Below are 26,722 nucleotides of genomic sequence, written 5' to 3'. Positions count from 1 at the left end.
CGCTTTAAAATTTTGGAGAACTTTCACAAATATTAAATCTAGTATGAAAAAAAAATATGTTAGGAAGTTTAACAGAAGCTGAAGTCTCGTTGGACATATCAACTTGTTGCTCGACCTAATATTCTATCCCATAATGCAAGGCATCATGACAAAATGTCCAAGGCGCCAGAATAAAATGGGATTATAAGTGTAAAGTTGTGCCGAGAATCGAACCACCACACGCATAGACGATCATTCTTGGTTACCACGAGTCGCGTAGTTTTAACCTTCAGGCCAAGCGATACGTCAGTATAAATTACGAAAACAACATTCGTATCATAATAAATTTAATTTAGCGCCATCTAGTGCAAACGTATGAAACAAAAGGAAATAAATCTATATGAATACTTCAATAAATGAATGTACATTCCTGCCTCTTTATCTAGCGCATTTCAGGCTCTAGTAAATTTAATTACGAAAGAGAATTACTGATCGAGAATATTGTGTACTTTTAAAATAATTCAAACAGAGAATTGGCTTTCAGGCTTTCAATTGAATGTTGGTTGGTAAAATTATATCTGTTAAATAAATAAAATTGGAGTGTCTGTTTGTAATAATAAAATAACCACTTTTTACTAAAAGCGTAAGTATGTATACACAGTATAATATATGACAAAACATTTTTTTTAAATTTTGTCTTATTTGTCTGTCTATTTGTTCCGGCTAATCTCTGGAACGGAAGGACCGATTTTAACGGGACTTTCACTGATAGGTAGCTGATGATATAAGGAGTAGCTTAGGCAACTTTTTTTAGACTGGCTTCGCACCACGGCGTCACCCGCGGTACGACAATAACCGCGATAACATCGCGGGATTCAGCTAGTTTTAAATATATTAAAACATATTTTAAAAGATACACAATAATACAAGAGGTTAAATCAAGAAAACTAACGAAGTTCACATAGCCTTATTTCACAGAAAACAATTATTCACCGCTCAACGTCTAATTATTCATTAATGGAGAAAAAAATATCAATCGGTTGAAATTAGATTGTATTGATCAACAAAGAGTATTTGAGTCGTCTATTATTAAATCTGTGCATTTGGACAAAAAAATGTTATTGATATGTCAATACAGATTGATTTGAATATAATCGTCTCCTTCAAAGAAGAATACGGTTCAAAACCTGCATTAAATAAAGGTTAATACTTAACCTGTTATTTATCTAAGATGTCGTTCAGAAGAGTTTTGTTACTGCCAATGGAATACAAAGTCAATAATTCGTTTTTCTGATTTACCAATAATTATCCAAAAGTCACATTGCCGGCTTTGATAATAGTAGACTCATTTATTGTATAAGTTACATCACTAATAATTTTGAACTTAAACCTAATTTTGCTATTTTTATTTCGCTCGAACACACATTTTGCATATTGCCGGAAAGTAAATCGCACGTACAATCGAAGTTCAAGCTTATTGTATACACGACAGGAATAGAAAGGAGTCTCAATATCTATTCAGCAACATGCTGTTCAGTCACGTAAATTCTAAGCCATCTTTTCCTCACAGTTCCGAGGACATGTCAGCAATTTAGCCAGAAATACTGCCGTTAGCATGTCATCGAAAACGTGATCAAGTTTTTTAATAAAATATCTTGGACATTCGAACAATTCTTAACTAAGCCTTTTAAACGAGTAAAAGGCGCGAATCATGTTTCCTTTTCCGACATGTAGATGTCATTAGTATCGCTACTCAATAAGATTTCTCGCTCAAGTAATTATTGCGATTTGAATGATTTTCAGTAATCGAACATCATAATCGATTTCAAAACTACTATTTAGAAAATCGATTGTTACTATTGAATAAAAATATTAATGGTTCGGTAAAATTGAAAATTATTTTACGTAGGACCTTCTTTTGTAGGATTAATTCCATATGGGCGACAATAATCTAAAGAGAATAAAACCAGATAAGTGCGTGTCGGGCTGTATAATGATATTCCGATCTATAAAACATAAAGTATCAACTTAATTATTATTGTACGTGCAATTAAAGTTCTTGTTTTACGAATTAGCTGTAACAAAACGATTTAAAACGTATTTGAGAGTACAAAAATGCTTTAACAATGAACCTTATGTATTGAACATAATCTATAATATTAGATTTGGGTTCAAACAGCTACCTACGTTTTAAAATCAACAAAGCTATATTATCCTGTTTGAAATGTTTTGTTCTTTTATGACTTACTAATCTGCAGATCTTGAGTACAATCTGGTCGAGTACAATCTTCAACTTACCTGAAAACAAACATAAATAAATTAGCTAAAAATAATAAAACCAGGATTATTATCCGTAATTTTACATATAGATCCGACAGTACGGTACAAGTATTTTACTCCGTGTCGTCAATAGACAATCTCACTAACCTTTATACTACTAAAGAGGCAATCAACTAATGCGATGAAAAAAGTAAAGTTTTGTTGAATATTTTCTATAGACATTCCCTATTAATATTATCTACCGCTGGGCAACAATTTGACGCAGTTCTAATAGGTTCATTAAGATACAGTAGAATTCGTATACGACTTCGCTTATAACGACTAACCGCTTTTAACGACGATAATGATTACTCAAGTTAGGTTTCATAGTTAGGTACTGAGAAAATATAACCGTTTAGTGCGACTCCGTTTTAAGCGACCAACTGCTTATAGCGACCATTAACTATGAATATTATGATACGTTCGGTTAAAACGACGCACAATGTTTTGTTTACACAACCTACCAATACCTCATCATCATCATCATCATCTTAGGCCTTACAGCCCAGGGTGGGCCTTAGCCTGGTCCAGTATGTCTCTCCAGACTGCTCTGTTCAGGGCTTTCTCCTTCCAGTTCTTGACGCCGATATTAAATAAACATATGTACTTGAAATAATCCTGCCATTTTGTACGTCATCCGGTTAGTACGACATAGTTTCGCCGGTCCCTTGAAGGTCGTTATATCCGGATTCTACTGTATCTTACTTTCCAAAATTGCACCATCCAGGTGACTTTTATATAAAAAGAAGACATTATATTAAATAAATTACAGAAAAAAAAAATTTTTTTTATAAATTTTTGATGCCGTTTTATCGTAGCATTTTTTTGTAGCGCAATCTTGTATAGTTTTGAGGTATCATTATACTAACATCGAATAACAATACAAGTACATCAGAGATATACGAGATGGCGTCAGAGAAGTTAGTCATAAACATTTTTACTCCGTGCACTAATAATTTAATAAAAAAATTAGATGTACTTAAAGTAGATAAGAATACCTAGATAAATGCCGCGTAGCGGACTAGAACTGCATGATCTCATCTCTTCCCGTGGATGTCGCTTAAAATGGCACTAAGGGATTATTAATGGAAGAATGGGCAGCAGCGTTATCTGATTATTACCAGATTACTGCAATCGCCAATCGGCATTTACTGCTAGTGAGACGCTTTGTAAGTCCGCATGGGCCGCCTCCTCGTGCTCCGACTCTGACTCGGACATGGAGGTCGACCTCGCCCCCGCCTCATCGACGGATGGATTCACCCTGGTACAGAAGGGTAAGAAGCGTGCCGCGGAGTCTCGAGCTCCCGCGGCCGCTAAAATTAGCAAAGCCGTGAACGCGTCGCGCCCCCGCCCTCAGACTCCCGTTGCGCCCCCAGCCCGTGCCACTCCGTCGCCGCGTCCGGTGGCACAAAATAAAACCCAGACCCCTCCCCCGGTTATCCTTCAGGAGAAGGCAGCTTGGGATCGAGTTTGCCTGGCCCTTAAGGCCAAAAATATAAATTTCACGAATGCCCGTAACCTCGCGAACGGCATTCAAATTAAGGTTCAAACACCCGACGACCATAGGGCCCTCTCTTCTTACCTCCGTAAGGAGCGTATAAGTTTCCATACGTATACGCTCCAGGAGGAGCGCGAACTCCGCGTTGTAATACGCGGAATCCCTAAAGAGCTAGATGTAGAGCTCGTAAAAGCCGACCTGTTAGAACAAGGCCTACCAGTGAATTCTGTGCACCGTATGCACACCGGTCGCGGTAGGGAGCCATATAATATGGTTCTAGTCGCTCTCCAGCCTACCCCCGAGGGTAAGAAAATCTTTAACACACAGACCGTCTGTAGGCTCTCTGGTATCGCTGTCGAAGCCCCCCATAAAAAAGGCACTCCTAGCCAGTGCCATAACTGTCAATTGTACGGGCACTCTTCCCGTAACTGTCACGCGCGCCCCCGATGTGTTAAGTGTTTGGGCGATCACGCCACGGCCCTCTGCGCTCGCGACCAAAAAACCGCGACGGAACCGCCTAGCTGCGTCCTGTGTCGAACACAGGGTCACCCCGCGAATTACCGTGGTTGCCCCCGAGCCCCTAAAATAAATCGCCGCGTCGCCCGCCAAAACCGCCTCCGAGCTTCCGGCCCAGACATCAAAGCCTCGGCACCCTCTGCGTCGCAGGCTAAGCCAGCGTTCGTTCCGGCGGCGGTGCCCAGTGTCTCGGCCTGGGCAAAACCGCTGCCGTACACGAACACGGCTACAACTCCCTCCTCCGCGATTCGTCCCGCCCCCGCGACTCGTCCCTCTCCCGCGACCTGCCCTCCGACCGCGTCCGACAATCTCGCTTTAGCGATCGACTTCTTTCAGTCGATCAACTTTGAGCGCGTTAACGCTTTGGGCGACGCCATTCGCGCTGCCTCCACTGCACAACACTTTATCGCCGTTGTGCAGGAATACGCCGACGTATACGCGTCATTAAATACGTACGTCCTCCCCTCACTCCGCCGGTAATCAATGGCGTATATAAGTAGAATAAAGCCCCTATCCGTAACGATAGGATTTTTTAACGCTTACGGTCTCGCAAATCAACGTGATCAGGTTTCTGACTTTTTGCGTGACCACCAAATTGATATCTTTTTAGTGCAGGAGACCCTACTTAAGCCCGCGCGCCGTGACCCTAAAATCGCGAACTATAACATGGTCAGGAACGACAGGCTCTCTGCCCGTGGTGGTGGTACCGTCATTTACTATAGAAGAGCCCTGCATTGCGTCCCGCTCGATCCTCCCGCGCTCGCTAATATCGAAGCATCAGTGTGCCGAATCTCACTGACGGGACACGCGCCGATCGTTATCGCGTCCGTTTATCTTCCACCGGATAAGATCGTTCTAAGCAGTGATATCGAGGCGCTGCTCGGTATGGGGAGCTCTGTCATTCTGGCGGGCGACCTAAATTGTAAACACATCAGGTGGAACTCACACACCACAACCCCGAATGGCAGGCGGCTTGACGCGTTAGTCGATGATCTCGCCTTCGATATCGTCGCTCCGCTAACCCCGACTCACTACCCGCTAAATATCGCGCATCGCCCGGATATACTCGACATAGCGTTATTAAAAAACGTAACTCTGCGCTTACACTCGATCGAAGTAGTTTCAGAGTTAGATTCAGACCACCGTCCCGTCGTTATGAAGCTCGGTCGCGCTCCCGATTCCGTTCCCGTCACGAGGACTGTGGTGGATTGGCACACGCTGGGCATCAGCCTGGCTGAATCTGATCCACCATCGCTCCCGCTTAACCCGGACTCTATCCCGTCTCCTCAGGATACCTCTGAAGCCATAGACATCTTAACGTCACACATCACCTCGACATTAGATAGGTCATCGAAACAAGTTGTAGCGGAGGACTTCCTTCACCGCTTCAAATTGTCCGACGATATTAGGGAACTCCTTAGAGCTAAGAACGCCTCGATACGCGCCTACGACAGGTATCCTACCGCGGAAAATCGTATTCGAATGCGTGCCCTACAACGCGACGTAAAGTCTCGCATCGCCGAAGTCCGAGATGCCAGATGGTCTGATTTCTTAGAAGGACTCGCGCCCTCCCAAAGGTCTTACTACCGCTTAGCTCGTACTCTCAAATCGGATACGGTAGTAAGTATGCCCCCCCTCGTAGGCCCCTCAGGCCGACTCGCGGCGTTCGATGATGACGAAAAAGCAGAGCTGCTGGCCGATACATTGCAAACCCAGTGCACGCCCAGCACTCAATCCGTGGACCCTGTTCATGTAGAATTAGTAGACAGTGAGGTAGAACGCAGAGCCTCCTTGCCACCCTCTGATGCGTTACCACCCGTCACCCCGATGGAAGTTAAAGACTTGATCAAAGACCTACGTCCTCGCAAGGCTCCCGGTTCCGACGGTATATCCAACCGCGTTATTAAACTTCTACCCGTCCAACTCATCGTGATGTTGGCATCTATTTTCAATGCCGCTATGGCGAACTGTATCTTTCCCGCGGTGTGGAAAGAAGCGGACGTTATCGGCATACATAAACCCGGTAAACCAAAAAATCATCCGACGAGCTACCGCCCGATTAGCCTCCTCATGTCTCTAGGCAAACTGTATGAGCGTCTGCTCTACAAACGCCTCAGAGACTTCGTCTCATCCAAGGGCATTCTTATCGATGAACAATTCGGATTCCGTACAAATCACTCATGCGTTCAACAGGTGCACCGCCTCACGGAGCACATTCTTGTGGGGCTTAATCGACCAAAACCGTTATACACGGGAGCTCTCTTCTTCGACGTCGCAAAAGCGTTCGACAAAGTCTGGCACAATGGTTTGATTTTCAAACTATTCAACATGGGCGTGCCGGATAGTCTCGTGCTCATCATACGGGACTTCTTGTCGAACCGCTCTTTTCGATATCGAGTCGAGGGAACCCGCTCCTCCCCACGACCTCTCACAGCTGGAGTCCCGCAAGGCTCTGTCCTCTCACCCCTCCTATTTAGCTTATCGTCAACGATGTTCCCCGGTCGCCGCCGACCCATTTAGCTTTATTCGCCGACGACACGACTGTTTACTATTCTAGTAGAAATAAGTCCCTAATCGCGAAGAAGCTTCAGAGCGCAGCCCTAGCCCTAGGACAGTGGTTCCGAAAATGGCGCATAGACATCAACCCAGCGAAAAGTACTGCGGTGCTATTTCAGAGGGGAAGCTCCACACGGATTTCCTCCCGGATTAGGAGGAGGAATCTCACACCCCCGATTACTCTCTTTAGACAACCCATACCCTGGGCCAGGAAGGTCAAGTACCTGGGCGTTACCCTGGATGCATCGATGACATTCCGCCCGCATATAAAATCAGTCCGTGACCGTGCCGCGTTTATTCTCGGTAGACTCTACCCCATGATCTGTAAGCGGAGTAAAATGTCCCTTCGGAACAAGGTGACACTTTACAAAACTTGCATAAGGCCCGTCATGACTTACGCGAGTGTGGTGTTCGCTCACGCGGCCCGCACACACATAGACACCCTCCAATCCCTACAATCCCGCTTTTGCAGGTTAGCTGTCGGGGCTCCGTGGTTCGTGAGGAACGTTGACCTACACGACGACCTGGGCCTCGAATCAATTCGGAAATACATGAAGTCAGCGTCGGAACGATACTTCGATAAGGCTATGCGTCATGATAATCGCCTTATCGTTGCCGCCGCTGACTACTCCCCGAATCCTGATCATGCAGGAGCCAGTCACCGTCGACGCCCTAGACACGTCCTTACGGATCCATCAGATCCAATAACCTTTGCATTAGATGCCTTCAGCTCTAATACTAGGGGCAGGCTTAGGGACCCCGGTAACCGTACTCGTCGAACTCGACAAAGAGGTCGACGTGCAACCTAACCCATGCATCAGCCCGCTGAGTTTCTCGCCGGATCTTCTCAGCGGGTCGCGATTCCGATCCGGTAGTAGATTCATTCGCGAAACAATTGCTCTTGAGTTGTTAGGTCTCCTTCGGAGGCGCTCGGGCAGTTGTTAGCAAATCCCACCCCTCTTGGCTGAGCCTTTGCTCGCCCACCTGTCCTGGTGAAACTGGAAAGGCCTTCGGGCCACCAGTAAACTTTCAATCATAAAAAAAAAAAAAAAAAAAAAAAAAAAAAGTCCGCATGGGCTGATACCACGATCCTACATATTTCATCTACCTCTGTACATATTTTTTCTCTACCTATTCGCTGCTAGGCTAAGAAGCTGCTACTCTACCCCCTCTGGCTGGTAGGTGAGCTCACGGGGTTCAAACTGAGAGAGTTTACAAACACTGGCCCTAACAAGAGCAGTGCTTCTTTTTTTTCTTCCTACCTATGCTGAGAGCCTTGAGAGGCTTCACCCTAACGTGTAGTTGAGCTCACGGGGCTCAAACCGGAGTGTTGCTAACACTGGCCCTAGCAAGAGCAGTGTTTCGCAGAATTTACGACCGTATCGGAATCACGAGCTACTAAGAAGATCTAGCAAGAAACTCAGTGGGTTGGCCCGTAAGCAAAGTATTCATTCATTTCGGTATAGAAATTAGATCACCTATTAAACAAAATATAAATTCGTTTCGATAAAAAAAACCGTAAAATTGTTCACCCATCAACTGCATAATTTCTTTTTATTAAATCTCTAACTGTTCGGAAATGTGTTAACATTATTTATTTGCGACTACAGTTGCTTCTTATCGCTTTAAGAGTGAGTCGTGACGAATGGGTCACTCTTTAACTTATTGCATGCTAACTGTACAGTCCATTGAATTTTTAGGACAGCGATTCAAACATGTTTCCGTCTAATACAAAAAGCACGCGTTGTGTTAAAACACCTATAGTTCTTTGACATGTATGTATGTTTATAATAGTCAATCTCGGCTCGTTTTGGTGGTCAATCTTTGATCCGATCGCTACCTCACGGGATTGGTGCAGCCGTTTCAGAGTCTACAACGAACATACACATGTCGACTTTTACATACATACATGCTTTTTTTTTTTTTATTGCCCTTGTAGGCAGACGAGCATACGGCCCACCTGATGGTGAGTGGTTACCGTCGCCCATGGACTTCAGCAATGCCAGGGGCAGAGCCAAGCCGCTGCCTACCGCTTAATACTCTCCACAAGCCTCGTTTGAAGAAGGACATGTCATAGCGCTCGGGAAACACCGTGGAAGGGAGCTCATTCCATAGCCGGATGGTACGTGGCAAAAAAGATCTCTGGAAACGCACTGTGGATGACCGCAGTGGCTCCAGGTAGTATGGATGAACTCTATTCCGGTGGCGGGCGGTGCGATGGGAAAAACGAGATGCCGGTCGAACAATTCCTCAGAGCACTCCCCTTGCAATACCGTTTTTACCACGGGTCCCGTGCCCAGGGCCCCCATTCTCAGGGGGCCCCGAAAGACCGACAATTTCTCTCACACGTTTATTCTCAAAACATTTTTGTCGGGCACATTACAATTTTTTTTACAAATCAGTAATCAGAAGGTTCTATTATAGGCACATACTATGCCTAAATTTTGCTCAACAGAAATCCCGAAAGAAACCGTTATCGAAATCGTAACTAAAATACCAGCAGCATTCTAATATCATTAATGACATTATATCATACTGTATTTGATTACCTACAATAAATGGTCTCATACTCAGTAAAAAAATGTTATTATAATTCGCTTTTTTTAAAAAGAGCCTCAAATTCTTGTGTGCCCAAGGGCCCCATCCTAGTTTAAGACGTCCCTGCATACATGCATAGAGAAATCATAGATAAAATAGTCGAAATATTTTCTATCGATAGTTGCACAAAATGCACTATGGTAATCGAATATGCATAATAAACAATATATGATCTGGAATACATCAAAGTGTTAATTCAGGCTATAAAGTATCTTTGTTCGAAATACCCTATAGACGCAACCTACTGGACTTCTCGCCGGATCTTCTCAGTGGTAGCGATTCCGATCCGATGGTGAATTCAGTGAAGCCACTGTTCTTGGTTGGAGTTACAGAATATCAGACATGATTGTAAAGATTAGCTTTGAATCCGTGTCTGCGGACACAAGTCTTAAATGTTTGTTTCTTAAATATGTTTGATTATTTCTGAATTATAACGTTAAAGCAAACCAAAACCGCGAAGCACTCTAATAAAACTTAAGCTTAATGATCGATTGATTAATGTACCTAATAGATACTTAATTTGAATGTTAGTTACGTTAATAAGACAATCACTAGCTTCAAATCTTCAATAACGATAATAATCGCGTCCAATTAAACGGTAAAAGTTTTTTTAAATGCAACCAGTAACGTTTTTTTGTTATTGATCTAATCGCGGATCGAGAATTTTGGCGCCAAACCTTTAGTCTCATACATACATACGGTGAAAGCGTGCCGTCTACTGCCTGAGGCAAAGGGAGATTAATGTTAATGCTTCAGAAAAAGATCAACATAGAATTGGGAGTTTTGACGTGAGCAGGATGACAGGTTGTGAAGTAGTTTGTTTTGAAAATTAGGTACGGATTTATATTGTTTTTTTTTTTTACATATTTTTTTCGACATTTATGTGTAGATCGCTGTGAAATTATTCTGTGATCACGAATTATTAAAGAACAAAAACTAAAAAAGGTGACTAGCATTTGATTTCGCAATTTAGGACTGTACCGTGCATCTTAAAAAATACCATTCACGTCATAATACTAATACATCCTAGTATAATATTAACCTGATTGTATAGCCATTGCAATATGAAACTAAGACTCAGAACTCATGTCTCTAAATTGGTTATGGCTTTCACGTTGTTAACTTGTATGAGCTCCGGTAACCACTTAACACTAGGTGAGCCGTGAGCTCGTTCAGACATCTAAGCATTAAAAAAAAACGATTTCATTAATTTACGTAAAGTTTACACAAGGTTTACGATATTGGCCACAATTTCTCACGCTAGTTTATCTGATTGTATGCTATGTATCTTGTTATCGGTCGTTTACCTCGACAATAACGGAAAATAAATTCGACTTAACGTTGCAATATCGAAACGCAAACATTTAACATTTCGATTAGTCTGTGACAGATTTTATAAGTACAACACTATTCATAGGGAGATTTTAATCTGTGATGAATTAGCCTTTGTGCGGTTTTGAACGATAGGGAACCTAAGCTATTCTGTAAATTGACATCACAATGAAGTAATTTGTGGAGTAATAACTGAAATTCTCGAGAATTTGTTATTCGAATCAGGAATCTTACATCGAAATTAAAGCAATTTGCAGTCACCTAGTAAGATAATTCCGCTAATGTCTTCTAAACAAATTTATACATAGAAATAGCAAGAGACAGCACAATAAGAAGGATTAGATTTGTATAAATATATATTTGTGTGTAGTAGTGGATGGAATTATCACAAGTTCTTAATATTTCTAATCGAATCTTCACAATTCGCAATATGTTTGCATTATTAATGTCACCGGCGACGGTGGCCCTCAATACTGAGCGCATATTGTCCGGCCGGGGCTGTCCAAAAACTTTCTCTACACTTTCGAACGTGCATTAGAAGAATAATTTATCCGTATTCGAATATTTCCGTATAGATTACGATAGTTTTCGGGATCTTATAAGACAATGTGCGCAACGATAATTACTGCTCTCTTGGAGAATCATATTTAATATTAATCACAACTAGGGCTGCCAATTGAATAAAAGTATACAATAAATAAATAAATAAAATTTTAAATGTAGATAATCACACGACTTATTTGACGATGATAGATCACTATAATTCGTAAACCTCAATATTAACTCCAATACAAAATTACCGCTATCTATGTAGTATACTGTAATTTTCCAGAGGTTACTGTTTTAAGATACATACATACTTGTGTATCTGTCATTGTTGCATTGTAGTAATTGAGTGTGGACTGTTTATTTTAATGTTTTAAGATATTTATTGAATCTTCTTAATTTAATATAAGAGAAGTATAAAATTGATGGGTTACTCTTGGCGGCTGGATTTGAAAGAGTTGGTGTCATGGCGGACGTCGCTCGCTGACATTTTGACTTTCAGAAATGGAACAGTCATTATATTGTTGTAAACACACTTAAAGTATGCCACATCCTTCTTCTTCTTCTTTGTTGTTCCCTCATTACTGAGGATCGCGACCACACGTATGCAAGACAGGGACCGCCTGTTGATTGCTGCCCCAACTGTCCTCTTTATAAAATCCGACCGTCTTGTTGGTCCCCTACCTTTGGCTCGTTTCCCCTCTACTTGTCCAAAAATGAGAAACTTTTCCAGATTATGTCCTGATATATCTGCGAAAAAGTTACATGTTCGATTTTGGCTAATGGTGGAGAGATGCTTTGTGATATTGTGATAGTTCAAGGAGAATAAATCCATTGGTCTATTTTTTATTTATTGCTCAGATGGGTGGACGAGCTCACGGTCCACTTGGTGTTAATTGGTTATAGGCCATAGAGATCTACAACGTAAATGCCGCCACCCACCTTGAGACATGAGTTCTAAGGTCTCGCTTTTAACAGTACAAAGGCTGCCCCACCCTTCAAGTTGAAACGCATTACTGCTTCACGGCAGAAATAGGTCCGTCCTAACACCAGTGATTTTCTATAAAGTAGCCCAATGGCATAATTATCTATACTAATATTATAAAGAGGCAAGATTTGTTTGTTTGTTTGTTTCGAATAGGCTCCGAAACTACTGGACCGATTTGAAAAATTCTTTTTCCATTAGAAGCCGACATTGTCCCTGATGAACATAGGCTACTTTTTTTTAAAGAAAAAATTATTTTATTTTTTTGGTTTCATGTGTGTTTTAATGTTTCCGAAGCGAAGCGAGGGCGGGTCGCTATCTTAAATATTTTTACTGGTATCCCTCAAGCTTCTTATACAAAAAACATCTGACTACCCGCAACAAGTATTAAATCGATTACATAATTGTATAGAATCATGTTCACTTTTGAACTATAGGTCACATTAGGTACCTCATACATGCTTGTATTACACATAATTTAGAAGCCACTTACGTAACGATAAGTAGAAATAATCGTGACTTATCGTTAAATTAAATGACCCTTGAAGATAACGGGTGATTGATTGGATATAAGGGGTACCGGTTTTTGTTATGTAAAAACTTCTTAATTGTAATTTATTTATTTTAACATGCATTCAGTTATTTTATTGTATTGTACTATAAACAAACGCACCTACATTTTTTTGTTTTGTTCATACATAGCTTAAGTTAGAGATAATGGGACACGTCTTCACGGATCCATCAGATCCAATAACCGTTAAATACACGCCCTTAGCTCTAACACTAGGAGCAGGCTCAGGGACTCCGGTAGCCGTACTCGTCGAACTCGACAATAAGTTTGACGTGCAACCTAACCTAAACATCAGCTGAGAAACTCAGCGGGTCGCGATTCCTTTCCGTTAGATAGTAGATTCATTCGCGAAGCAGTTACTTTTGAGTTCTTAGGTATCATTTGGAGGCGCTCGGGTAGCTTTTAGCAAAACTCACCCCTCCTGGCTGAGCCCTTGCTCGCCCACCTGTCCTGGTGAAACTGGAAAGGCCTTCGGGCCACCAGTAAACGTTCAATAATAAAAAAAAAAAAAAAAAAAAAATATATATATATTGTGTGCGTCTTATTTGTTTTAGGTAAATCAACAGAGATCCTGTCATCAAACATTCTTAGCTACTCACTTAATTCTTAGTGAATATCTGTGACCTTGCTCGTTCACGAAGCCCGCTATAGAAAGCAGAGTATTATATACACTTGACATTGGCGAAATCTAAAAGGAAACGCCATAAACCTAAGAGATAGATAATCTATTGTAGTAAATAAATCCCACCCATGTGTTTGAGTTACATTACCTGTATGAACTAATAGAAGGAAATATATTTATGTATAACATTCCAACTATTGCAATATATACAAATGGCTTTAAAACCTAAACGAAATTAAGATATGTGTCATGGCAAACATTTTAATTACATTATTACTCAAACATAAAAAAATAATGGGAGTATTTCTCATTTTAACATTAGTCGTACCGCCTTCATCCTAACGGTTTGCTTAGAATTATTTTGCAAATAATTTCAATTCCATGAATTTTTTTAAAATAATAATTTCAATTCCCAGCGTGACTCTTTAATCTACACGTGATGCTCAAATTTCCTAAAGCTTTTCTTTGGTTTAAGAATTTTTAACACGTCAGTCAAAATGGCGTCAGCTTTTTTTATTTTTCATTTAACTTCAATGGCAAGCGGTTATTGTAAGGGGAACATTAAGAGCATATTCCGTGGGAAAAGCTAAATTACGGTTCCAGATGTTTATGAAACTGTGTTTTGTTCCTAAGATGGCAAGCTCGGAGGTCAAGTGCTATCTCACAATTGTAACCGGATTTCTGTCCCACAAACATTCGTAAGATGTAATTTTGCATTACGAAAACATAGTGCAGCGAAATGAAAGCGGATCCACACGCCCTACCCGATCTCACATTGTTGTTAACATAGTTCAATGACATCGCCAATGGTGTTCCAATTTTGAAAAGGCCAATTGCAAAAAGCCAAACCTAAGAGGTTTTCTTCGTCATTTAGATTTAAATAGTTAAAAAAAAAAATATGTTTGCAATTAGCAATTCAGTATTTCGTTAAGGTAGAAAAAAACTACAGTTAAAATTAAACAAAGAAGTGGTAATTGTTTTTCCTTAATTCTTTTAAAGAGAAAAAGGTAAAAACGTGAAATTGCTTTTTGTTTTTGCGAATACACCAGTATTCTCGTTTATCGATTTAAGTATAAGGAATAAAAAAGAAATTCGATTAAATAAATAAAAATGGCTCATTACAAACACAGATCGAAATTAGTGTTCTCCCAAGTTTTCAGATAAATTACAAAACTCACTAAAGCAGAACATTCGAAACACCTCGTAAGAATATATTAATTAGTACTGTGTGAACGACCAGAACATACGAACGGTAATTATGTTGACGACACACTCAGGGAGTCAGGTTATTAAAACGTATCTGACATTACGGTTACAGAAGCTTTTTTTTTTTTTTGGTCAGGAGGAAATCGCCGGACTTCCGCCCTTTCCTGGGGATACTGGGCGGGGTATGTCAGAGTCGAACTGACTAAAACCTCCTGTCGCTCAACAACCAACGTCCAAACCTCGCATGAGACAGAACTCATGACAAGGCAAAGGGGGGAAAGTGAAGCGTTTAGTGCGGAGCACATCTCTCCCATCACCCTCCCCCTCGGGACGCCGGACTGGCGGTCGTCGGCGCCACGACCACCAGCCCTCTCGGTCGGCAGACTGTCCGAAGCCCGCCTAGATGGCGCCGGTTAGAGTGGGTTACCCTACGGAATACCCCGCTGGGCCAGAACCAGCGTGGGTCGAGGATAGCCGGCCTTCCATCACCCGGATGCTCTTGCGTAAAACGCGTGCAGAGCAGCTTGCACGTCGTCTTCTTAGGCCCCCCTCGCCGGTCCCCAGACCGACATGTGAGGGGGACCCGAAACACTTAGAGGGCCAGGGCTTGGGCGAGATCCGCCTCCCTGGCCCCCGCTCGACGGCGGCGGGATTGTGCGTCTCTCACGCGCCCCGCCGCCTCCTTCTGCGAGATGGTGCACTCGCAGAAGTCGAGCATCGCCTTCCACGACTCGTCGTCGCCGAGCATCGATGCCACAACACTTGGCAACGACAAGTCGGTTCCTATTTTTGCGACGAGGACACGGCGCCACCCCTCCCATGCGGGGCAGGCGACGAGCGTATGCTCTGCCGTGTCCAAGTCGCAACCATGGTGGCACTCTGCCGTCGGCTCGGCTGTGATCCGGTGCAGGAACTCACCGAAACAACCATGCCCAGTGAGCACCTGCGTGAGCCGGAAAGTGAGGCGTCCTCTGTCACGATTCACCCAATCCACAAGGACCGGGCGAATCGCCTCGACGGTCCTACGACCAGCCGAAGGATCAGCCAGCCGTCTGGACCATGACTCCAGCACGGACCGCCGAGATTGGGCCCTCCGTGCTCTGACCACACTGGGGCTGGGACGCGCCACGCCCCGGGCACAGAAGCTAATAGGAAAACTTATTATGTCGATATTAAAATGTTGCTAGAGGATTGAAAACTGCTTACATTAAATGGAAATTATTATTAATATTGTTTGGTATATAGTTCACGTTAATCTTTGAATTTAGATTAACTTATAGTATTACTCGTTTAGATAGAATATTAGATAAATATTTAACTAGCTTTGTTATTTTATTTTTATTTAAATTTTTTTGGTAAAATGTTTTGGAATAATGTAACGTCTGCATATAATAATGTAGAAAAACGTTTCAAGTCATTGCTATCAGCATTTCTCCCTTTATCTGCTGGTGTTTACAGCAAAAATTTATCACACAGTCTCCCTTTTAGGGTTGTCGAAACCATTTGTCACACAAATTTTAAAATAGTGAAAGAGTTTACAGGTATGTTATACCATCATGCTTACGCCATTTCTGCCTATAAGCGGTTGGTTATGGGTTACGGTGTTAAGGATACAAAGCTATTGAAACTTCGACCTGCTATCTGAAAGTGGTTAGTTGTAATCACGTGATGATATTTAAGGTTGCAAGTGACCACTTACACAAAGGTTTGGAGATTTTTTGTTTTGCAAGAATATAAAACACCTACCAAATAATTCGAGCAATATAATAATTATTTTTTGTAATTTACCTATTAAACAATATGTGTTACTCAAAAGATAATAATCTTCAAGCATAGACTATCGTGTGTGTGTGTGTGTGTGTGTGTGTGTGTGTCAACCCTACACTTATGGACAAGCAAAGAGCGACCGTGGGTCGAACGGGTTCAACCCGCGGTTACAATCGCAAGTTTTGCCACTTGCCACTTTAAAAATATATTTTCATGTGTCGATGTTTTCAACTACGTAATGTATGTGGGTTAACGTTGGTTTTCGGTGACAAGGTTTTAGAATATTCTAGTGATTCTTTTAAATCACAAAATACTTTAAATTACTTTTTTAATCAACCATATTTAAGTCAATTCAAGAATAGAAGAGATTCTCAGTTTATAGTTTAGCTGCATTTAAAAATTGATGCGACTCATTTAAATATTTTTAATATTTTATCAAAATTCGTATTCCTTACATTTCAAATAGATAAATAGTGTAATTTGCTTATTGAAAGATTATATTTTCATTTTAAAATCACACATTCCTATTCATCTATTGTAAGTTATGTTGTGTTGCCACCTCATAAAATCGTGTAAGTAGTCATGTTATAAATTAATGTCAATACAAACAACGAAATGATCAGTAATTCATATCGTGAGGTGTTAATTCAGCCACTGGCGACTTGTTTATTACACAAGTATTTCAAATTCAAAACTGGTGTGAAATTCGATGAATTAACAAGTTATGTCACCAATACAAGCACTAAAGACTCAAGTTGTTTTGATTAATTGATGCATTGGCGCCATATTTTAAGATAGAGGTCGTTGAGACTCCGCGAACGTAGAGCGCGCGCATTTTTTTCTTCAACATGGCGCCCGTTGCAAGTTGGCGCCAAACCGCTCCATTTCCGAAATACGGATTTATTATCTGCATTTTTTATTAGCTTGTAGTCGTGTCAGCAACCGAGCTCTTTTTGTTATAAGAAATATGATGATGATATCATATGTCTTCTATTAATAGGTACATGATTCAATTTGTTCGATTTCTTTATGGTTCTTAAGTGTTAACTACTATTGAAAGAAAGACGTTTATCGGAAAATTTCAATTAAAAATCAATCTCTCGGAATGCTCGTAAAAGATTTTATACTTTAATAAGAATAATGGAATTAGTGAATGGCCCTTATAAAACACACTAGTGTCTGTTTTGATTTATAGTCGATTGCATCCCATCTCACGTGGGTGTCGCATCACAAGATAAAAGTTACGGCGATTGTATCTTTTACATTTCAATGCAATTCAATCAGAAAAAAACGATTTTCGTGAGACATGATTTATGATATTTTATTTGCGTGGTAAAAAATGAAAGTCGAGATTAATCGTATGTTGTTACAATGTTCAAAGACGTTTACATTGTACGATGTTGCAACAGTTCCATCTCACGATAATTGACATAATCGCATCGGGCAGTATAAAATGAATCTATATATAAATTAAATTTAACATCGACCTATTTTTCATAAACTTATTTCATTTCGAAACATATTATCGTCTTCTCGCATTAAAACTGTACCTATACCTAATCTCAAAATTTCCTAATTTTACAGGAGAGTGTTTTAAAGGTATATAACATGTGATATTTTTAATATTAATCATCTTTGCAACATTATTTTTTTAATTTTTACCAGTTACATTATCTGTTTTTTAAAGTAAGATAAAATTATGTATTAATTTTGTTAATAGTAGTGAAAATAAAGGTAAACTAAAAAAAAAAAATTAAACTAAACAACGCTCTTTTGACAGTATTTATGAGAAAAATACTGGTGATATACCAAATGAATCAGCATATTAACTCGGTTTCGAATTTTTGGAAATTGTACACTTTTAATGCGTCACTTTTTTATTTTTAATAATTATTATTATATTATAATACTTTGTGTATTAATTGTATGTATATTTACGGAGATATGTATGTGTATGTATATGTATTTTACTGGAATGGTGCACCGCGCGTAGTTCGTTTCCAAATGATTCTTGTCCACCTGATGGTTGTCTGGAAGAGATCGCTCTTAGCAATAAGACCGCCAATTGTACTTTTTTGTGTTTAATGTATCGCACTGTTATTTGTTTTTTGGTGTACAATAAAGAATACTCTCTCTCTCTCAAAAGACGATATACTTGCGTAAGATAAGATGGCTAAAATTAAAATGCGATATACTAGTAATAGGAAAGGTATAATATTATACATTTTAAGTGATTAAACAAAAACTCTTTAGAGCTGAACGGACTAAACACAAACGAATTGAGATCTTCTTAGAGACGTCGACAAAATAAACAAGCGAACACTGTATCGATGCATTGTCTATGCACATAGCTAATTCGTATAATCGTGCAACTTAATTTGCAAACTGTTAGACTTTAGTTTCACATTAAATCTAATTAGCGTTTACAATTACTTTAATTAGGGTCTTTTAATTCGTGAGTCTATTTATCCGAGTCGTGTCTTGGATAAATAGACTTGTTAGATAAAAGAAACATTATATAAAAAATAAAAAAACTCATTTGAGCAAAGGTTTTCGTTTGATCACATTCTCAAATATTAAGTGTATAATCTATGGTCACGTTTGTATTTGAAACACACATATTTTATAATTGTTGTTAGTTAGTATCTGATATCTTAGTACTATATAGCACAATAAGGGAGATCGGCATTTTTGTGATATAAATAAAAAAAAATTTAAACATTTACGAATTGTGTGGATTCTTTTCAAAACTCTTCTATCCTGTAAGTGTATAAGAATTCAGGCAGTACGTCGCATTAAAAAATTATAATGTGCAAACGTTAAATGGCGAAAATTCGCTATATTTAGTACCAAACCGTGTACAGTATTGATAATATTATAAAGTATTCTTAAAAATATATTTAAAAGTGATCATAATTATGGTAAATACTTGGTAAACGAATTCCAGTGTTAGATAAATTTATAACGATTCACTCTAAAACCTATTCACTTACACCTTTGTACTTCTCAATATGAGGTTTCAAAATGTTTTCACAAGAAGTTTTACGAGAGGATAATCTTTTTATTGCGGTCGAATGACCATGAATTAGCATTATAGTAACATAAATGTAATTTACATGTAGATGAAATAGTTAAATTACATACCTTCATTTGCTTTGTAGACATAAAGAAATACATACGAATATGTTAGGCGTCAGACGAAATCCGTACTTAATGGACAAAAAGCGTTCTTTCACACCCCGCTATACAAATTGCATTTGCAAAATACGTGATTTAAACTAATAAATATGGCAAAGATTAAGGTTGTTGTTTCGTCTTTCCTACGCAGTTGGCTGTTGAGACTCGATTAAATATAGATATATTTATTTATTGCTTAGATGGGTGGACGAGCTCACAGCCCACCTGGTGTTAAGTGGTTACTGGAGCCCATACACATCTACAACGTAAATGCGCCACCCACCTTGAGATATAAGTTATAAGGTCTCAGTATAGTTACAACGGCTGCCCCATCCTTCGAACCGAAACGCATTACTGCTTCACGGCGGAAATAGGCGGGGTGGTGGTACCTACCCGTGCGGACTCCCAAGAGGTCCTACCACCATTAATAGATAATAAATAAATAACAAAAGATGTGTGGTGTCGTGGGACACCGGATAGGAACGAAGTTCCTTATTATAAAAATATTAATTTTAAGTTCTATTCGAGGTATAAAAAGAAAATAATTATTCGGGTATACATTTTTTATTATGATTTTTTTATTGATAAAAATAATCTTTCTAAAAGAACTTCGTTGCAGTAAATAAAAATAAATAGAACAGATAATAAGATTTTTTCTTTCTTTCTCTCATTTGACGTTGAGTGGTCAGCTTCGCTCGTGGACGCAAGCCTAACACAGCCAAGCACCTTATGTACACCAAGTATGCTACGTACGTACCTACCTACCTACCTCACCCAATGTTAACAGTTTCCTTAATTGTTATACAGGCAACTTTAATTACATTGACAAACTACAAAATTCACTTTAAAGTATTGAGGTGGAGTTAAATAGAGCGGTAAACTTTCGAACTTTATAGCATTTGAACACGTTAAATATTATCAAAACATGCGAAATGCGTTGTGGAATTGTGTAACTTTACGAGCATTTAAAACATTCAAACGTAATTCCCGATATTTAATTGCTCGGCGTTTCTAAATAATTCAAAATAAAGACTATGTATGAATTTTGTTCGTAACTGAAATATTTTGAAAATAAATGCTTTAATTTTAAATTATTTTCGTTCGGTATATTGCAATAATTGATCCGTCAATTTTACCCAATCAAGTACTGACTTTATTACTATGAACTTTAACAAATGATGATTATTGCGGCATATGAGTGGAAGCGTTTGGAATGATTAACTCAAAAACATGCAATGGATTGTAAACACATTCAAATCAATTACCATATTCTGTTGGGTGGGTATTTAGTCTAAAATAGATGGACTTATTGGGCGGAATTAATTCATGTTTTTTTGAGATAAATGAGAATTTTTACAATTTTGTTAACGGCTATATAAACTGAATATGCTCAGGGCTTACTTGGTGCTAAGCGACCACCTCGAAGTCAATTGTATAAGAGCTATCCCACCCTTGAAGTCGGAACATATTATATTCATATATAAGTAGCATGGTGGTTGCTATAATAATAATACCTATTTATTAAAGTAACCAGGACTTATTATGTCAGTGCACCTCTTAAAACTATGTTAGTATCAAAATAACAATTACATATACAATACAACATATCGACATTTTACCTCAACATGGACAGCGATATTTAGACAGCGCTATCTTAGGATTATGGTTACTAGTTAAAACCTATAATATCAGCCTTAATATTTATCATAGAAAGCTTTTATTGCCCATTAAAATTCACCTAATAGAGCACACATCGATCGGCGAAGTTCTCTCGAAGCTCATAACGAGTCTTTAAAAATGCGCTAAATATTCTACAGTGTAAATTTGACGGTAGTCTCAACTAATCTCGCATATGGGCAAAGTTACTTAGTTCTTAAATTACATGCTGCTTTCTAGCGAGCAATCGAAGTGTTAAGGGACGTTCGCATTGGCGCGGGTGGCGGGACAAATCGTGTCGTCTTAATCGATCGGACCGCGTCCGTTACGCACGACCAGTCCGGATAGGGTTGTCACCGTTCATTTGATTTTTTTGTAGAGTGATTAATGAAATTAATGAAATTGTGTCAGTATTACTTATTAGAGTGACGACATGATTTCTAACTTGACATAATATGTCATTGTAATCTTTTTTAGTACTTTTTACTGCCTCAGATATAGTGAAGGCTCTCATGGTATCAATTGAGTAACTGAACTCATGTGTGAATTCCGAAAGCCACCTTGGATAAACGGCGTTCTAAATTTCATGTAAGACGTCACAATTATTTCACAGCTGAAATAAACAGGTCAGGGACAACATCCCATATGGATTCAGAACACGTACTAAAATCAAATGTTAATTTTAAATTGTTTTCAGTATTGGAATCGGGATTTCGACTCGGTTCGTGTTTTGAAGATAATATAAGTAGCACATTTTGCTGATAAAAACAGCTTCGTAGGTAGATTATATGTAAAAATCGACTTTCAAACTTTACAGAAAGCACTCAGAAGACAAAAGACGATAACAAGATACGTACAAAGTCTGAACAAGTGTAACAAATCAAAGGGTAACATATAACAAAGTGTAACAAATCATACGGCGGGGTAAATCAAGCTGTCAACTCATGCCCGAGGGCCTCCGCTCATTCGGAGAACTTCTTCGCGTTTTTGTTGCTGCTGTTCGTAAAGTTCCTTGTTCAAAATTGCTATTTCGTACGTTGAGGTATGGTGATTGGATGCAATTTGTTGTTGTTTGTTAATTAGCGTCCGGAGAGGCTTTTGATGCATTGCGATTTGTGCGTTCGCTACAGACGATTAAGCTTGTTTCGGATTCCGGATAATAAAAATCTGAATACTTGTCCGGTGTAGAAACCTTAAAGGTTTATCGTGAAAACTTTGAAATGACGAAACACGAGTACTGGTGGCATAATACAGCAAGCAGTTAAGGCACTTTACGACATAAGCGCTTTAAAATAAAATGGCTGCGTTAAATAAACCGTTTATTTCAATCGTCTGTAATGAATAGAACGCAGCGCATTCAAATGAACTTGCGAAAACCTAAACGGAGTGCTTTTAAACAGTGGTTATACGGCTCATCTCAAAAGCATCACGTTTTATGCGAGTTATTGTGCAATTGTGGTTTGCACGTGCCGGCCGGTGCGATTCATAATCAGACGTATGATGAATTTGAGCGACAAGGTTTCGAAACCTGTAGGGCTTGCTTTTTGTGTTTTGTTTTTTTAAACAAATGAACTGACTGTGGTTGGTTTCATTTTACATTACTTAATATCTTTTGGGAAACACATCGACGCTTGAAAGGCAAACGTGCCTAAGCGACAATAACTGCTTTGTATATAAATGATAGGCAATAACCATTATCGATGCGCAAAAAAATATATTTCTAGGTCTATTAAAATCATTTCAATCTTACAGCTACTAGCTAGATTCTACTACAGCTAGATTCGTTAAAATATTTTTTTTTTCCTTCAGGTATTTCAACTTTAAATTAGTCTACTGTCATGCATTGTCGCTTAGTCACTTTTGCCTTTCAAGCGTCGATATGCATTTTTTTTTATTAACAATCACGCCACGTTAACTTCCCGTGCTAAGTTCGTAAAGAACTTGTGTTACAGGTACCAGATAACGGAAATAAATGCAAGATTTTTATTATACACATACATATTGAATATACATCCATAATCCTGGAAAAGACATTTTTATATTTATCATACAAATATCTTCCCTTGGCACGATTCGAACCCGCGACCCCCTTGTGTAGTGGCCATGTCACTTACCACTACACCATTATACGTCATTGGTATAATGTTGCGTTCAAATTTACCAGTACCTGTTTAAAATACGAATGAAAACCTTGCAAACTATAAGCAAACATGGATTTCGATGTGACACATTTTACTAGATAGCCCTTCTATTTGACTAAACAATTCACGTAACTAACACCTGGTTTCGAGATGTCGCATCTCTGAACTATGTTTGCGTACCATAAATAGGGCTCTAAAATGCTAATAGTGAAACCTTATCAATCAGTACTTGTACGTGAAATTTTACTTTTTATCATGTAGCCAGTAAGTACATCATATCGATAACAGTAACTGTTGACATTATAGACTGTTTTTTTTTCGGTTGTTTTTGAGATATTCAATCACAAATTCTACTACAAATTACATTAAAATATGTGAATTCCAATGTTTTGTGATTTTGGTGGTTCTTCAGACTTCACGCCAATCGCCTTAGATGGTGTATCCCTGCCAGTCTGCTCCGACTTCAAGTACCTCGGCTCTATACTCCAGAACGACGGCAACATAGACCGGGACGTCACAAATAGAATAAACGCTGGTTGGATGAAATGGCGACAGGTCTCTGCAACAGCATGCGATCGTAGAATGCCCCTTCAGCTCAAGGGCAAAATTTACAAAACGATCATTAGACCTGTCGTGCTGTATGGATCTGAGTGTTGGGCGACGAAAGTTAAGCATGAAAGAGGAGTGCATGCGGCAGAGATGCGAATGTTGAGATGGTTGTGTGGAGTAACAAGAATGGATAAGATAAAGAATAAGTATATCAGAGGAAGTGTGAAAGTGGCCCCGGTAAACAACAAATTAAGGAGCGGACGGTTAGCGTGGTATGGACATGTGATGCGTAGAGAGAAGATGCATGTGACTAGGAGATGTATGGAAATGGTAGTGCAAGGTAGAGGGGGAAGAGGTCGACCGAAGAAGACATGGATGGAGTGTGTGAATAACGATATGAGAGAGAGAGGAGTGAGTGTTGAGATGACGGCTGATAGAAGAGAATGGAAGAGAAAAATTAGTTGTGCCGACCCCACATAGTGGGATAAGGTGGAGAAAAAAAAGATGTGAATTCCAATCAAATTACTGTAGAACCACGTTCTATTGTCGAATCATATCCAAAGGACAAATTATACTTTTAAGGTATGGCCTTATTTAGTACTACTTAAGTCATAGACGTTATTCAATATCTAATTTATAATACAAACGAACAAAACAAATCGACGCTTGAAAGGCAAACGTGACTAAGCGACAATAACTGATTTGTACATAAATGATAGGCAATAACCATATTCGATGCGCAAAAAATATATATTTCCAGGTCTATTAAAATCATTTCAATCCTACAGCTACTAGCTAGATTCTACTACAGCTGGATTCGTTAAAATAAATTTTGTTTTCAGGTATTTCAACTTTAAATTAGTCTACTGTAAAGTTCAAGCATTGTCTCTTAGTCACGTTTGCCTTTCAAGCGTCGATATGCTAAAAAAGCATGTGATAATTTAATTCTCACATAGTTTACTCTACATTTGATTTTTTTATTTGGATCCAATTATCTTGTTAATGCTTCTCGTTATCCTTAGTTAGTCAGTTAAATTGCCTTATCTGAAGAAATTTATACTATTAAAACTATTATGAAAGGTTATAATTTGTTTTTGATGATTTTAAATTGTTTTCTGAAGCAGTTACAATATAAGAGTCTAATGTTGTATTTATTGTTTAATTTTATAACTCGAAATTAAATTGAATTTTTTCTATATTAAAACTTTAGCAATTATTCATTTTGATTTGAAATCTCTAGCTTTCTATAACCACGATAACTATAATAAATTATGAATAGTAAAGCTTTAATTAAAAACAAAAAAAGAACTTGAAATTAAATTAAATAATTTTTTATTTTTTTGTATTGTGACAGCCCTGGCGACGGAGTCTCGTCGTGTTGCGTTGACAAAATGCCCCGTGCCGAATTTAGTCGCTTCGCCTTTTACGCATACACTATAAAATTCACCTCACAGAATCAGGTGCGTTTTGTTTTTACACGGTATAATGTCTCGGGTTACAGTACACGATTTGGTGCGAGGTAAATTTTAAAGACTTCAAATGAGTCTTGTAAGATAGCGCGTGGGATCTGACCTTTTCCGACTCGTAAATTTCTCAAAGAAGATTTACCCAATTTATCTTAAATAAATGGGAAATAAAATTATATGGGTCTTTTTAATTTTTACTTCGATTTTCGCGAGCCGTAGACATAATTAAAACTATTCTGCGGTTTAATCTCGCCTTTTTTATTGTTTTTATATTATTTTATAACATTTCGAATACTTTAGAGATCATTAAAAAATATTACTACTTAAGTTTAAATAAAATGTGTTTCGTTTTCCAAATTTAGTTGATTTTAATCCTTTCTTTGGACTACCTATGCTAATAATCTCCAGGAGTTCTCTCAGCTTCACCAGACGTGTAAGCGAGCTCACGGGGTTCAGCCTGGTGACTGCTAACACTAGCCTTAGCAAGGACAGTGCTTCGCAGAATCTACCACCGGCTCGGAATTGCGACCCACTGAGAAGATCGGGCGTGAATCTCAGTGGGCACACAGGCACATGTGTGTTAATTTACACGACGAATCTTTCATTGCATTCGACGGGTTCGACGAGAACAATGATCGGTAATTTTTAATACTGAATAACAAACACAAACAGCGTTTTATAATGTAAATGTTATTTTATAAACAATAATTTGAGATAACTAATTAACAAGCTCCCGGTCCACGTAATGTTGTGATTACCAAAGCCCAGGGGCATCACGATGTGAGTGTCACCCGAGTCAGAGACAAGGTCAAGGAAGTCTATCGACCTTTCGAAATAGGCTGCTTCGCGACAGCAGAAGGAAGCATAGTGGTATCTGCCCCTATATTGTATATATTGGTATAATCGTCAATAGCACCTGCGGGATTACAATACGGCACCAGTTTTTTTTGCTGATATTTGCAGGTAGCTGTCCTTGTGAAACTGAAAAGGCCTCAGGGCCACCAGTAAACTCTCAATCATAAAAAAAACCTGCCCGCTGGATTCGAACACCGCCATAGAAGCTTCGTTCGGTGTAGTTAACACCGGCCGCCTTATCCTTTGAGACGCATATTAAACATTACTATTTGTTGATTTAAAAGAATCACACGTGACAAATTCACTCTTAATACCTAAACTCGTACATAAATATTTAATAGAGCTTAATCAAAAAAATATGAAATAAGAATATCCCGCATCCT

General features: G+C 39.1%; 1 protein-coding gene across 19 annotated transcripts in view; it reads right to left on the bottom strand.

Annotated features, from left to right (window-relative positions):
- Positions 1-26,722, bottom strand: part of LOC101736209 (caskin-2) — a 339,004-nt gene that overhangs the window by 23,998 nt on the left and 288,284 nt on the right. Inside the window, exon 1 of one of the 19 annotated variants that reach the window (XM_062673432.1) lies at positions 2,228-2,269. The exons of the other annotated variants lie outside the window; for them this stretch is intronic. Within the exon in view, the coding sequence (XP_062529416.1) occupies position 2,228 (1 nt within the window). The 5' untranslated portion in view covers positions 2,229-2,269. Of the gene's footprint in view, positions 1-2,227; positions 2,270-26,722 lie in introns of those variants that run through there. 19 annotated transcript variants of the gene reach the window in all.

The sequence above is a fragment of the Bombyx mori genome, chromosome 17 (genome assembly GCF_030269925.1).
Source record: "Bombyx mori chromosome 17, ASM3026992v2".
NCBI lineage: Eukaryota > Metazoa > Arthropoda > Insecta > Lepidoptera > Bombycidae > Bombyx > Bombyx mori.
The sequence above is the reverse complement of the archived record's forward strand: the minus strand, read 5'-3'. Positions and strand labels throughout refer to the sequence as shown.